Source organism: Hemiscyllium ocellatum, chromosome 2, assembly GCF_020745735.1.
Source record: "Hemiscyllium ocellatum isolate sHemOce1 chromosome 2, sHemOce1.pat.X.cur, whole genome shotgun sequence".
Lineage (NCBI taxonomy): Eukaryota > Metazoa > Chordata > Chondrichthyes > Orectolobiformes > Hemiscylliidae > Hemiscyllium > Hemiscyllium ocellatum.
Window position 1 is genome coordinate 43,865,632 of NC_083402.1, and position 14,383 is coordinate 43,880,014.

Sequence of the window (14,383 nt, forward strand, 5' to 3'; positions counted from 1 at the left end):
GAAGGCTGGTACAATTGCAACATTTAAAAGGCATTTGGATGGGTATATGAATAGGAAGGTTTTGGAGGGATATGGACTGGGTGCTGGCAGGTTGGACTAGATTGGTTTGGATGGCTGGTTGGCTTGGACGGTTTGGACCGAAGGCTTTGTTTCTGTGCTGTACATCTTTATGACTCTATAAATGTTTGTGAGTTAAAGTGAACAGGTGTTATGCTAATCTGGATTTAGCATACGGACAATTGCTACTTCTAACATGTCAAAAATATAGTTCAATATGTTAATTATGTAAAGAATTGAAGGAGCAAAATAAAAAAGACAGTACTGTGAACATATTTCAATATAAAGTACATCTGAACCTAGATTTTAAGCACACAGTGGCCCATTCCTTGCATTTATAATAATTTCAAAGTTTGTGAGAAGATTTGTAGCTCGGGTGCTCGCTGTTGTGGTTCTGTTCGCCGAGCTGGGAATTTGTGTTGCAGACATTTCATCCCCTGTCTAGGTGACATCCTCAGTGCTTGGGAGCCTCCTGTGAAGCGCTTCTGTGACGTTTCTTCCGGCATTTGTAGTGGTTTGTATCTGCCCCTTCCAGTTGTCAGTTCTAGCTGTCCGCTGCAGTGGCCGGTATATTGGGTCCAGGTCGATGTGCTTATTGATTGAATCTGTGGATGAGTACCATGCCTCTAGGAATTCCCTGGCTGTTCTCTGTTTGGCTTGTCCTATAATAGTATAATATGGGACAACACTACTATTATAGGACAAGCCAAACAGAGAACAGCCAGGGAATTCCTAGAGGCATGGCACTCATCCACAGATTCAATCAATAAGCACATCGACCTGGACCCAATATACCGGCCACTGCAGCGGACAGCTAGAACTGACAACCGGAAGGGGCAGATACTAATCACTATTAATGCTGGAGGAAACATCACAGAAGTGCTTCACAGAAGGCTCCCAAGCACTGAGAATGTCACCTAGACAGGGGACGAAACGTCTGCAACACAAATTCCCAGCTCGGCGAACAGAACCACAACAGTTATAATAATGCTCAGACTATCAGTATTCATCTCTGCTGCAAATGTGTTGCTGGTCAAAGCACAGCAGGCCACTATCAGTATTCATCATCATTACTCCTCTGAAACAGACATCAAGTCTCTAGTCTGTATATATTCTATTTAACATCAAAGTTCAGAAAGTGCTTTTCGTAACTCAATACAGTCAATTATTCATCCCTGAAACTCTCAAGACCTTCAGCTGGATGCTGCAACATGATTATAATATTGAAAAAACTGCATCTTGTTATTGGCTTATATATATCATTTTAATGCCGAGAGAAAGAGATAACTACTATACAACTTCTTTGGTCTTGCAAAACTAGCTTCACATTTGTGGAATATCAATATTTCACTCTTTGGTAACAAATATAAGTTTTTAAAACAAGTTGTTTTATGATTTTAAGAGGCATTTTTATAATGATAATTATAAATTCTTCTAATTTCTAATTGCCCTTGAACTGAGTAGCCTTCTAAAACATTTCAGAGTAAACAGGCAGGAGGCTGGAAGAACACGGCAGGCCAGGCAGCATCAGGAGAAGTCGATGTTTCAGGTATAACTCTTCTTTAGGAGGTTAATTTCCTTCCTGAGATAATATTAACAACAATCAAAAATACTTGGTATGGTCACTATTACGGAGACTTCATATTCTAAATTTATTAATTGAATTTAAGGACCAGCAGCCATAGTGAGAATTAGATTGTGAATCCAAAGACATTACCACCACACCACCAGCTCTCCCAACAATAATATGATAAATCAGATTCCAATAACTTCATACACAATAATTTATTTTGCTTTCTTATAAATAAATGAGAAGTGAAAGACAATTAGTGCATTTAATTTCAGGTTGGCTGTCTGTGAAAAATCCTCACAGCTGGCCGCTCCCCTTGTTAGACCATACAGACTGTTCTGCTATAATGCACGATTAGGTAACGCAAATTCACTATAATGCGAGAGGCTAATTGGTGACACTGTTTCTAAAGTGCAAACTTTTAAAACTAATGTTGACTGTAATCCAATTACATCACCAACACTTTGAATGCTGTTTATGGAGTGCAATTTTTCTATAAGACCATTAGACATAGGAGTGGAAGGCCATTCGGCCCATCGAGTCCACTCCGCCATTCAATCATGGCTGATGGGCATTTCAACTCCATTTACCCGCATTCTCCCCGTAGCCCTTAATTCCTTGCTCCTTAATTCCTAGTACGCAGCATTGCACTAGAATGCAACCATCACATTATAGAAGAACTACCTGTATCATTGTTGCTGGACACTTAGACATTCTTTGACCTGGTGCACTATTCAAACTAATGTCAGAAAAGATATAATCCAAACCACAGAGATCACTTTTCTGTAGGTAGGGTTTTTTGAGGCCAGTGGAACACATTCCCTTGTTATTGACTGCAAAATCCAAGCTTGTGCATTTTATATATGAGTAGTATGTTTTTAAAGAAGCATACACAGTAAAAAGTAACTTCACCATAGGAGCAGCAAGTAGCTCAGTGGTTATCACTGCTGCCTCAGTGCCAGGGACCCGCGTTTAATTCCACCCTCGGGTGACTGTGTGGAATTTGTACATTCTTCCCATGAATGTGTGAGTTTCCTCCAGGTGCTCTGCTTTCCTCCCACAGTCTAAACTGGTGCAGGTTTGGTGGATTGGCTCTGCTAAATTGCCCAGAGTGTCCAGAGATGTGCCAGGTTGGTGGATTAGGGATAGGATAGTGGGGTGGGTCTGGAGTGATGCTCTTCAGAGGGTCGGTGTCTACTCAATGGGCTGAATGGTCTGCTTCCACACTGTAGGAATTCAACGATTCATTCAGATTCAGTAAGGATTATTTGATTAATTCAGTTAACTCACCAATATTGTGCAGTCAAATTCACTTTGACTTTAAAACAGGCAGCCACCAAATCCTTCCAAGGGGTACCTGGTGGAAGAGTATCCTTCACTGGGTCCATTCTCTTCTTCAATATCTCACAACAATTTTTTACACCCTGTGAGGAAACCAAACCACAGGTTTACCAGATAAAAAGTAGTGAATACAGCATAGTCTAGCAGCTCAGTATTTTCTCAAATCATCCTTTGAGATCCTGGTGTCTCAAATTTTTATAAGCTCCTAACTAAAGAATAATGTTAAATTAATAACATCTGTTTATTGAAGTATGTGGTAGTTGTAAATGCATTTACGAAGGAAATGTATAAGATCCTGAATCCTTAACAGCACAGAAACAGCCCAGGTCCAGTGTAAAGACAGCTCAATACTGCAGTTCTGTCCTTCACTCAATGGTATCTTATATTTACATACATTAATTTCACAGCACAAAAAACAGGTCATTCATCTCTCATCATCATATTCTTCTATTCCTATTTCTCTTGTTTGCTTATCTAGCCTTCTCTTAAGTGCATCACATCAACAATTCCATGTTGTAGCAAACTCCACAGTTTAATTCTCTACTGCATTTGCGAGTGACCATTTTTGTTTGAAATACAACAAGTTCATCAAGTTCAAGAAATCCTCAGCTTCATTACTGATTAGCCACCATAAAAAAATGATCGAGTGAAGCTAGAGTTTAGCTGGAAGGAAGCACCAACTGGATGTGATACATTGGAGAGATTCATAACATTGAGCAATGTGACAAATTGTAGGCATTCCAAATGACCTATTTAGTAACACCCTTATTTCTGTGCCAGAAGATTGTTGGTTCTACGCCTTGTCCAGAATTTGAGCACAAAAATCAAGGCTTATGTCCAGAGCACATTCTCTTCAGGTGGATTTGAAAGATGCCAGAATATTTTTAATAACAGCAAGGGCACAATTCTCAGTGTCTTTGGCTAATATTTATACCTCAACTAGCACCACAAAAAGGAATAGGCTGCCTGGTCATTATCACTCTGCTGGTTGTGAAAGTTTGCCACTTACAAATAGGCTGCTACGATCCTGAATGACAACAGGAACTAAACTTCCAATAGAGCCCACAGAGCATAAACCATTGCTGCTGGTCCTATGGTCAGAGATTAACTACACAATTGGAAATCTTTTCTTTTTATAGAGTTTCATTTGTAACTCCACTCTTCCAACTCTTGAAACAAAGGTAACACACAGGAACAGGAGTAGACCATTCAGTCCATCAAGCCAGTCCCATTATTCAGTCTGATCATGGCTAATCAAACACCTCAATGCTTTTTACTCACCTATCCCCATAATGATGCTAGTTATGAGAAATCTATTAGACTCTACCTTAAACAGTCTTAAAGTTTCAGTTGTATATTACAAAATGTAGCTGCAAATCCTCTACCAAAATAGGGTATTAGTTAACAGGCATTATGGGATGTAACTGCATTCCTGGTGTTGAAATTCAATCTTTGTGCTAATAGCAGGGGAGTGCTGTATTACTGATGCAGGAGCTAATTCTGGAATGTGGTTGAATAGTAGATTAGATTAGATTACTTACAGTGTGGAAACAGGCCCTTCGGCCCAACAGGTCCACACCGACCCGCCGAAGCGCAACCCACCCATACCCCTACATATACCCCTTACCTAACACTACGGGCAATTTAGCATGCCCAATTCACCTGACCCGCACATCTTTGGACTGTGGGAGGAAACCGGAGCACCCAGAGGAAACCCACGCAGACACGGGGAGAACGTGCAAACTCCACACAGTCAGTCGCCTGAGGCGGGAATTGAACCCAGGTCCCTGGCGCTGTGAGGCAGCAGTGCTAACCACTGTGCCACCGTGCTGCCCAAGTCTCAAGGATAATTGTTAAGTGGGGTGGGGTCTGGTTAACATCCTGAGATTGTGGGATGGCCCAAAGCTGTCCATATACTGATCACGCAGCCTCATGATGACCTTGATGGGATGCGTAAGTAATCTACTAATAACTGGCTTTTCACAGCTGCATAAATGCATAAAAAACATATGTTTTGCTTGGTTTGGTGTTGAGGTTGTCTGGAGAGTAGCTTGCTCCTCACTGGTGTAAATAATAAACATTTGACAACTGGTACAGTCCGGAATGTCAGGCAATTTTTTGATCTTTTAATTTCCCCTTTCCCCCATGCATCTCCATTTGTGTTTTCAACCATCTACCTTGTTGTGAATGTTGCATTCATTCAGCTTTTCACTTTGTCACTTTGACTTCATCAAGTATGCTCAGTTTTGTGTTCTCCTGCCTTCTAGTCTCCCTTGCATTTATTTGACTTCTTGTTACTAACTTTGTTTCCTTCCACTTTGAGTTATCCTTCAGTTTGCCACTTACTAAAACTGTAACGCAAACCCACCCAGCAACACTAACAAACATCCTAATCAGTCACAGTCCCATTGGAGTGAGACCAGTCCACCACAAACAGACCCACCTGCCACACAGCCAGATCCAATTCCTCAGAAATCTGATGCCCTCCCAAAAAACAGCTCTATAGCCTCATAATCCATCCATTAACCAATCTTCCTTTCTTTTGATCACTAGCACATGGCACTGAGGTTACTGTTTTTGAAATTCTTTTTTTTAACTACCTTCCTAACTCCCTGAAATCTGTATTCATGACCTAATCCCTTTTACTACCTAATACACTGATACCAAGGTGGACAATGACTTCTGGCTGTTTCTTCTCCCCTGCCACTTCCACAGAAGGATATTCTGTAGCCACTTTGTGATATTCATGACCTTGGCACCAGGGCAGCAACACACCAACTTTGAATCACAGAAATGCCTGTCTGATCCCTTGACTATGGAATCCCGTGTAACTATTCATCTTTCATTCTTCCCTTTTTTCTCTCTCACTGATCCACCCGTTCTTACTGCATTCTCCCGAGAAACCATCAACGTCACTAATTTCCAAAATGGATGACCAATTAGCAGGCATGATAGCCTCAGGAAACTCCTGTACTACTTTCCTGGTATTCTAAGACTGCCTAGTAATCACCCAATCCCTCTCTGATTGTACGCTTCTAATCTGTACTACGACTATCTCTTGATATATACCATCACATAGTCCTCTGCCTCATGGATCCACAATAGTGACTCCAACTGCTGCTTAAATTCTGAAACCTGAAACTCATGCTCATGCAGCCAGTGACACTCCCTGCAGATGTGTTTATCTGGGACTTAGTAGATCATACAGACAGCAGGATGTAAACTACACTTGGCTACTCTAACTTGCCATCTGGTGGCGCTTAAAATAATTGTTACCGTTGGAATAAATTTGGGCTTACTATGAAAATGTAATAAGCTATTTCTCAGAAAAAAGGTGGACAATAACTTTTATCTGTTTACTCTCCTCCTGTGACTTCCTCAGAAGGACATTCTGCAGCCACTCTGTGACATCCTTGACTATGGCACCAGGGAGGCAACACACTATCTTTGAAGCACAGAAATGCCTGTTTGATCCCTTGACTATGGAATCCCCTGTAACTATTCATCTTCCATTCTTCTTCCTTTTCCCCTGTATACCTGAGTCACTATAGATAAGAATACTATTGGAATAAATTTAGGCTTATGAAAATGAAACTAGCTATTTGTTAAAATTAACAGGAAAAAGTTCTGGAGACTTAACCTGAATACCCACATTCCACTTGAAAGATTGGGAATACTGACAAACCCTACTTACCAATCAGCTGCCTATCTTGACATCACGGCACTACTGTTCTCAATCCAGATAGGCCTCTTGCTCTGTGCCTTATTTCCTGCCCTGCTTATCTGTTGCTCTGGAGATTTTATTTCTTGGTGGAAACCCTACTTAAAGCATCTCTTTCCCCCTCTGCCCTGAATTCCCACTTTGGCCCAAATTCACTGTTCTTCTCTCTGTCTGAGTCTTGCCCAGTCGACTGTACAGCTTACTATGAAGCTCAAACAAAATATCAGACAAGTCTGAAAACACTGAACAGCTCAGACAGCAACAGCGGAGAGAAGGACCGAGTTCAGATTTCAGGTCAATGATCCATTGTTGGAATTGGAATTCATTAACAATTCATCATTGTTCAAGCAAGTACTGAATCACGGTAAATGAGAAGGGGCGGCGGGGGGGGGGGGGGGGTTGGGGGGGCGGTGTTGGGGGGGTGGTGTGAGGGAAGAGCAAAGGATATAGGAGAGTTTAAATGTCCAAATGGATAATGATGCACAGCAAAGGCACAACAAGTAAGAGACAAATGATATTGGGAGAATGTAAGAAAAGCATCAACAACAGCTGTCATCTCCAAAATATGAAGGCAGGGGCTAGGAAATGAAGTGTCTGAAAATAGCATAAGTTCAGAAGTGCCAATCAAATAATGAGATGCTGCATTTTGAGCGTATGTTGAGTTTAATTGAAAAAAATGCCAAGGACAGAGAAGGCTAAATATAAGACAAAAGACATAGGAACAGAAATTAAGCCATTCAGCCCACTGCGTCTGCTCTACCATTAAATCATGGTTGATAGGTTTCTCAACCCCATTCTCCCACTTTCTCCCATAACCCTTGATTCCCTTTATAATCAAGAACCTATCAATCTCAGTCTTAAATATCCTCAATGACCTGGCCTCCACAGCCTTCTGTGGCAATGATTTCCATAGATTCACCACTCTCTGGTTGAAGAAGTTTCTCCTTATCTCCATTCTAACAGCTCTTCCCTTTATTCTACCGCTGTCCCCTCGGGTCCTAATCTCTCCTACCAATGGAAACATCTTCCTAACATCTACTCTGTACAGGCCATTCAGTATTCTGCAAGTTTCCATTAGAGCTGCAAATGTGTTGCTGGTCAAAGCACAGCAGGTTAGGCAGCATCTCAGGAATAGAGAATTCGACGTTTCGAGCATAAGCCCTTCATCAGGAATAAGAGAGAGAGAGCCAAGCCGGCTGAGATAAAAGGTAGGGAGGAGGGACTAGGGGGAGGGGCGATGGAGGTGGGATAGGTGGAAGGAGGTCAAGGTGAGGGTGATAGGCCGGAGTGGGGTGGGGGCGGAGAGGTCAGGAAGAGGATTGCAGGTTAGGAGGGCGGTGCTGAGTTGAGGGAACCGACTGAGACAAGGTGGGGGGAGGGGAAATGAGGAAGCTGGAGAAATCTGAATTCATACCTTGTGGTTGGAGGGTTCCCAGGCGGAAGATGAGGCGCTCCTCCTCCAGCCGTCGTGTAGTTGTGTTCTGCCGGTGGAGGAGTCCAAGGACCTGCATGTCCTCGGTGGAGTGGGAGGGGGAGTTAAAGTGTTGAGCCACGGGGTGATTGGGTTGGTTGGTTCGGGCGGCCCAGAGGTGTTCTCTGAAGCGTTCCGCAAGTAAGCGGCCTGTCTCACCAATATAGAGGAGGCCACATCGGGTGCAGCGGATGCAATAGATGATGTGTGTGGAGGTACAGGTGAACTTGTGGCGGATATGGAAGGATCCCTTGGGGCCTTGGAGGGAAGTGAGTGTGGAGGTGTGGGCGCAAGTTTTACATTTCCTGCGGTTGCAGGGGAAGGTGCCGGGGTGGAGGTTGGGTTGGTGGGGGGTGTGGATCTGACAAGGGAGTCACGAAGGGAGTGGTCCTTGCGGAACGCTGATAGGGGAGGGGAGGGAAATATATCCTTGGTGGTGGGGTCCGTTTGGAGGTGGCGGAAATGGCGGCGGATAATACGTTGTATGCGCAGGTTGGTGGGGTGGTAGGTGAGAACCAGTGGGGTTCTGTCTTGGTGGCGGTTGGAGGAGCGGGGCTCAAGGGCGGAGGAGCGGGAAGTGGAGGAGATGCGGTGGAGGGCATCGTCGATCACGTCTGGGGGGAATCTGCGGTCCTTGAAGAAGGAGGCCATCTGGGTTGTGCGGTGTTGGAATTGGTCCTCCTGGGAGCAGATGCGGCGGAGACGAAGGAATTGGGAATATGGGATGGCGTTTTTACAGGGGGCAGGGTGGGAGGAGGTGTAGTCCAGGTAGCTGTGGGAGTCAGTCGGTTTATAATAGATGTCTGTGTTGAGTCGGTCGCCCGAGATAGAAATGGAAAGGTCTAGGAAGGGGAGGGAGGAGTCTGAGACAGTCCAGGTGAATTTCAGGTCGGGATGGAAGGTGTTAGTAAAGTTGATGAACTGTTCAACCTCCTCGTGGGAGCACGAGGCAGCGCCGATACAGTCATCGATGTAGCGGAGGAAAAGGTGGGGGGTGGTGCCAGTGTAGTTGCGGAAGATGGACTGTTCCACATATCCTACGAAGAGGCAGGCATAGCTGGGGCCCATGCGGGTGCCCATGGCAACTCCTTTAGTTTGGAGGAAGTGGGAGGATTGAAAAGAGAAGTTATTCAGGGTGAGGACCAGTTCAGTCAGTCGAAGGAGGGTGTCAGTGGAAGGGTACTGGTTAGTGCGGCGGGAAAGGAAGAAGCGGAGGGCTTTGAGTCCTTCGTGATGGGGGATGGAGGTGTACAGGGACTGGATGTCCATAGTGAAAATAAGGCGTTGGGGACCGGGGAAGCGAAAATCCTGGAGGAGGTGGAGGGCGTGGGTGGTGTCCCGAACGTAGGTGGGGAGTTCTTGGACTAAAGGGGACAGGACCGTGTCGAGGTATTGGGAGATGAGTTCGGTGGGGCAGGAGCAGGCTGAGACAATGGGCCGGCCGGGGCAGGCAGGTTTGTGGATTTTGGGCAGGAGGTAGAAACGGGCGGTGCGGGGTTGTGGGACTATGAGGTTGGAGGCGGTGGATGGGAGATCCCCTGAGGTGATGAGGTCCTGGATGGTCTGGGAGATGATGGTTTGGTGGTGGGAGGTGGGGTCGTGGTCAAGGGGGCGATAAGAGGAGGCGTCCGCGAGCTGGCGTTTGGCTTCAGCGGTGTACAGGTCAGTGCGCCAAACTACCACCGCGCCTCCCTTGTCTGCGGGTTTGATGGTGAGGTTGGGATTGGAGCGGAGGGAGTGGAGGGCTGCACGTTCTGAGGGTGAGAGGTTGGAGTGGGTGAGAGGGGTGGACAGGTTGAGTCGGTTGATGTCACGGCGGCAGTTGGCTATAAAGAGGTCGAGGGCGGGTAGGAGGCCTGCACGGGGTGTCCAGGTGGATGGGGTGTGTTGGAGGCGGGAGAAGGGGTCGTCAGAGGGTGGGCGGGAGTCTTGGTTGTGAAAGTAGGCACGGAGGCGAAGGCGGCGGAAGAATTGTTCAATATCTCGCCGCGTGTTGAACTCATTAATCCGAGGGCGTAGGGGAACGAAGGTGAGGCCCCTGCTGAGGACTGATCTTTCATCCTCAGAGAGGGGGAGATCTGGAGGGATGGTGAAAATCCGGCAAGGCTGGGAGCTAGGACCTGGTGTGGGACTGGAGCTGGAGCTGGAGCTGGGGGCGGGGTTAGGGGCGGGGACAGAGATCGAAGTAGGGGCGGAGTTAGACGTGGTGACGTTGCTCGACGTGGGGGCGGGGTCATGCGTCGTGACGGAAATAAGCGTGGGGGCGGGGTTACGTGAAGCGACGGGAGATGGCGTGGGGGCGGGGTTATGCGTAGTGACGAAAGACGGCGTGGGGGCGGGGAAACCTGAGGATTTGTGCTCCTGCAGGTTAGTGATGTCAGTGGGGGCGGAAGTGGCTGCGTCGACGGCAACCGGAGGGGCGGAAATGGTTGCGGCGACGGAGGAGTGGTGGTCATTCCCGGTGGCCGCGTGGGTCGCGGGTCCATCGGCGATTGTGGAAGCGGTTGTGTGTGTGGTGGTCACCGGGGCAGTTGTAGGGGCGGCGATCGCGGGGGCTCCGAGGTCGGTGGGGGCGGAAGTGACGTCACGGTGGGCGGCGGCCTTTGGTGCCGCGGGCGCTGTGGAGGCCACATGTGTAATGGCGTCCGACAGGCCTGTGGAAGATTCTGGAATAGTTGAGGGGCCACGAGTGTGGGGGTAAGTACATGAAAGTTTTTGGTACTTACTGTCTTTAATCTCTGATAGGGCTAGGAAGAACTGTTTGTTGAGTTTGTGGATTCTTCTGTAGATGAAGAACAGCAGGGGTCCTTTGCAGGTCTGTGAGAGTGCTGTCCTGAGCTGGGGTAGGGCTGATTGCAGGGAGTGTAGGTAGCGACGCATGGCTGCAAGGGTGGAGCGGAGGATCCGGAGGGAGGTCTGTTGCTGGAGGCTTCGGATTTGTTGTAGGTACAGGTTGTCCTGGTTGGGTCCAAATTTTGTTGGTTGGAATGTAGTTCGGAGTCCGTGTGGGATCAGTCGGTTCCGTAGACAGGTGCTGAGGAAGGAGATGTGGCTGTGGTAACGAGTCTGTTTGAGAACGTGGCTGAAGAGCTTCTGTGCAGAGGAGATGACCTGGGGGGTGCAGTGAGAGAGGGACTCACTGAAATCCTTGTAGAGGGAGGAAGAGAGCTTCTTCAAGGAAGGCATCCTTGTAAGAGGATTCGCAGTAGGTTAAAATTTTACTCGAAGTTTCCATTAGAACCCTCTTCATCCTTCTAACCTCTGAATATAAACCCAGAGTCCTCAAACATTCCTCATATTGTTAAGCATTTCATTCTTGGGACCATTCTCGTGAACTTTTTCTGAACACATTCCAGAGCCAGTACATCCTTTCTGAGATATCAGACCCAAAACTGCACACAATACTCCAACTGTGGTCTGACCAGAGCTTTGTACAGCCTCAGAAGCATATTCCTGCTTTCATATTCAAGTTCTCTGAAAATTAATGCCATCATTGCATCTGCCTTCCTAACAACTGACTCAATCCATGTCTCTATTCTTCCTAAAAAGTGCATGACATCACACTTTCCCACATTGTGCTCCATCTGCCACTTCTTTGCCCATTCTCCTAACGTCCACATTTTTCTGCACCCTCCACCTATCTTTGTATCATCTGCAAACTTAGCCAGAATGGACAAATTCATGGAAGGGTGTGGATTGAAATAGGATGCTTCACAAAGTTCTTCCTTCAGCAGTTGATTTCCCCAGCGGAGAGCAAACTGCACTGTGAGCAGTGAATGCACTATATCAATTTGAAAGAGATACAAGTTGATTACTGTTTTACCTGGAAAGAGAGTTCCAGGATAATTGCAAGGAAGGAGGTAAAAGAGTAGCTGATACTTCTCCTGCGGTTGTATGGAAAGAAAAGGGGTTCTTGGATGTAGTTGAGAAGTGAACCAGGATGCTGCAAAAGGATGTATTTCTTCAAAATGCTTGTAAGAGTTGGGAGGTTTCACTGTGTTTGGTGGAACATTCACATTAGCGGTGGAAATTTGAAGGATAATTTATTGAATGTGGATGCTGCTGAATTGTAGATGAGAAGTGAAGTCTAAGTATCATTGGATTCCACTTTCACAACAAAAGTTTACTGTGCCCATCATTGGAAACACTTCTCCTTATCACTACTGACCGAAAGTGATTACAAATGTCATTATAAAATAACATGAATATAATCATTGATAACACATTGATGTCTGTTCTGAAAAACATAAAGTCTCACCAGGCAGTTAAGTTCACTGGTGATGCTGCGGCCAGTTGTACCAGAGTTTGGACTGCTAATTGTTGTGGTTGATTTTACGGAGATCAAATCAACTGGAATTTCTAACGCATAGGCACACACTTGAGCAACCTGATTTACAGAAGGAGAAAAAAAAATCAGATATTTATTTCAATAGCAAAGTAATCAAAGCATCTTAGAAAATGGAAATAGTGAAAACATCAGAACAACTTTTCTCTCCCTGGCCCAGAGGAAACTGAGCAGCGCAGACATTGTCCAGCACTTAGTTTTGACGTCTGGTCGAAGTTTTCAGGGCTAATATTTGCATGGCAAAAAGCACATGGGACTATAGTTTGCAACTGTGATTTACACAAATTGGAGGAAGAAAGGTTGTGTTGGACGAGCCCAGTATGTGAGCTAGAGCTGCCTACTCCCATTGATTTGTTTCATTTGAAGTCAAGCTTGCTTATTTGCTTGGGCTTTCAAGATTATACAATGCATGAATTGTTTCAGCAGAAAACAGTCTGTTTCTTTGACTATGGAAAGTGTGTGAGCAATGGCATAGTTGGCTTCCAATTCAGTAAAGAGATTTGAAGTGGAGAGCTTCCTGTGACATTTGCCCATGGGAAAAAAAATGTTGACATATTATTGGCCTTCTGAAGAGACTTGCTTTTTACTTTTCATGTACCTCGTCACATGATTGCTTATTTTGACAGTTTTATGAGCTTCTTAAGAGGTTAATATTTTTTTCAGGTCTCAATTCAAGAGAAAAGTATTTTTTTGAAAATTTTTGAGCTTTTGCACAACTTCCAATGATAAAATGAAGCTTCTGAGTTCTGATTACAAAGTGGACATTCAATAATTTGGAAGGCTAAGGGAAGGAAGAGGACAGAAAAGTGGTAAGAGTAGCAAGGTGAGGGTGAGGAGATATCACACTGTCCTGAATTGAAAATTGAACTGAGGAATGGAGCTGAATAGACACAGACACTTTACTTGGCTGCTTTGTCATTAACCCACTTCGGCTTTGTGCCTAATGCAGTTAAACTTTATACTAGACATTGCAGTGGGAGTAACATAAAAGGATAAAACAATAGGAATTTGTTTAAACAATTAAAATGTAGGAAACAAAAATAATTTGAAAGAACATAAAATCAGATTATGTGCAGGAAGGAATTTCTCCATACATGTTGGCACCTACCTTAGTGTTAATGCCTTGACCAACTTCAACTCCACCATGTGTTATCATAACTGAACCATCACTGCCAAATATTGAAACAGTGCCTGAAATTATAGATAGAAAGCACAATATGTACTGTAGATCAATTAAGAGTAAACATAAAACTAATCAAATATACAGTGAAAAGATGAACATAAAGTGGAATCTGATAAACTATAAGCATAAACAATATCATCTTGTTTCAATGTTCAAGTATTAGAACAGAGACCCACAGGGTTGTTGGGATATCCCTTACATTGGTAAAACATGTGTATTGAGGAAAGCTTTCAGTGAAAACATATATTAGTCAAATCATTACTGAAATTTTCTGAAGTCTTGGTCTTAACTGAATTCTATCTCATTAGACAACGGTTTGAGCCTTTGTGTTTAACACATTAAGCATCGCCTTAATGGCTCATGAGTCCCAAGCTGACAAGATAGTCTCTGTTACATTTAGTGCAGAAGGAGACAGTGGACTGAGAAAATACTAGATGTGTTGTTCTTTATTTTCTCTGGCCCTCTTCTCAGTCATGTGAGTTCTCTGTTTCTGCTGGCTTCTTCCACTGTCATTGCAAACTGTTAGTCCCCACAGGACATGCCTATTGAAAACTATGCCCTTGATGTCAGTTGTCACTGTTAGCCATCCTCATTCCTAATTTTTGCATGGGTCATTGCAACCAAGATATGAACACCCAGGTTTAGCAGTGATCCACTAGTCAGTTCACTATACAGAAGGTCTTTGGGTATGCAAC

At 44.9% G+C, this 14,383-nt stretch overlaps 1 protein-coding gene across 3 annotated transcripts in view; it reads right to left on the reverse strand.

Moving 5' to 3' along the window:
- LOC132822947 (xanthine dehydrogenase-like) overlaps positions 1 to 14,383 on the reverse strand; it is a 142,888-nt gene that overhangs the window by 25,692 nt on the left and 102,813 nt on the right. For all 3 annotated transcript variants that reach the window (XM_060836402.1, XM_060836384.1, XM_060836394.1), the window contains 3 exons: positions 13,614 to 13,696; positions 12,419 to 12,547; positions 2,918 to 3,051 (listed from right to left, as the gene is read on the reverse strand). In XM_060836402.1, coding sequence (XP_060692385.1) covers positions 2,918 to 3,051; positions 12,419 to 12,547; positions 13,614 to 13,696 — 346 coding nt within the window. The remainder of the gene's footprint in view (positions 1 to 2,917; positions 3,052 to 12,418; positions 12,548 to 13,613; positions 13,697 to 14,383) is intronic.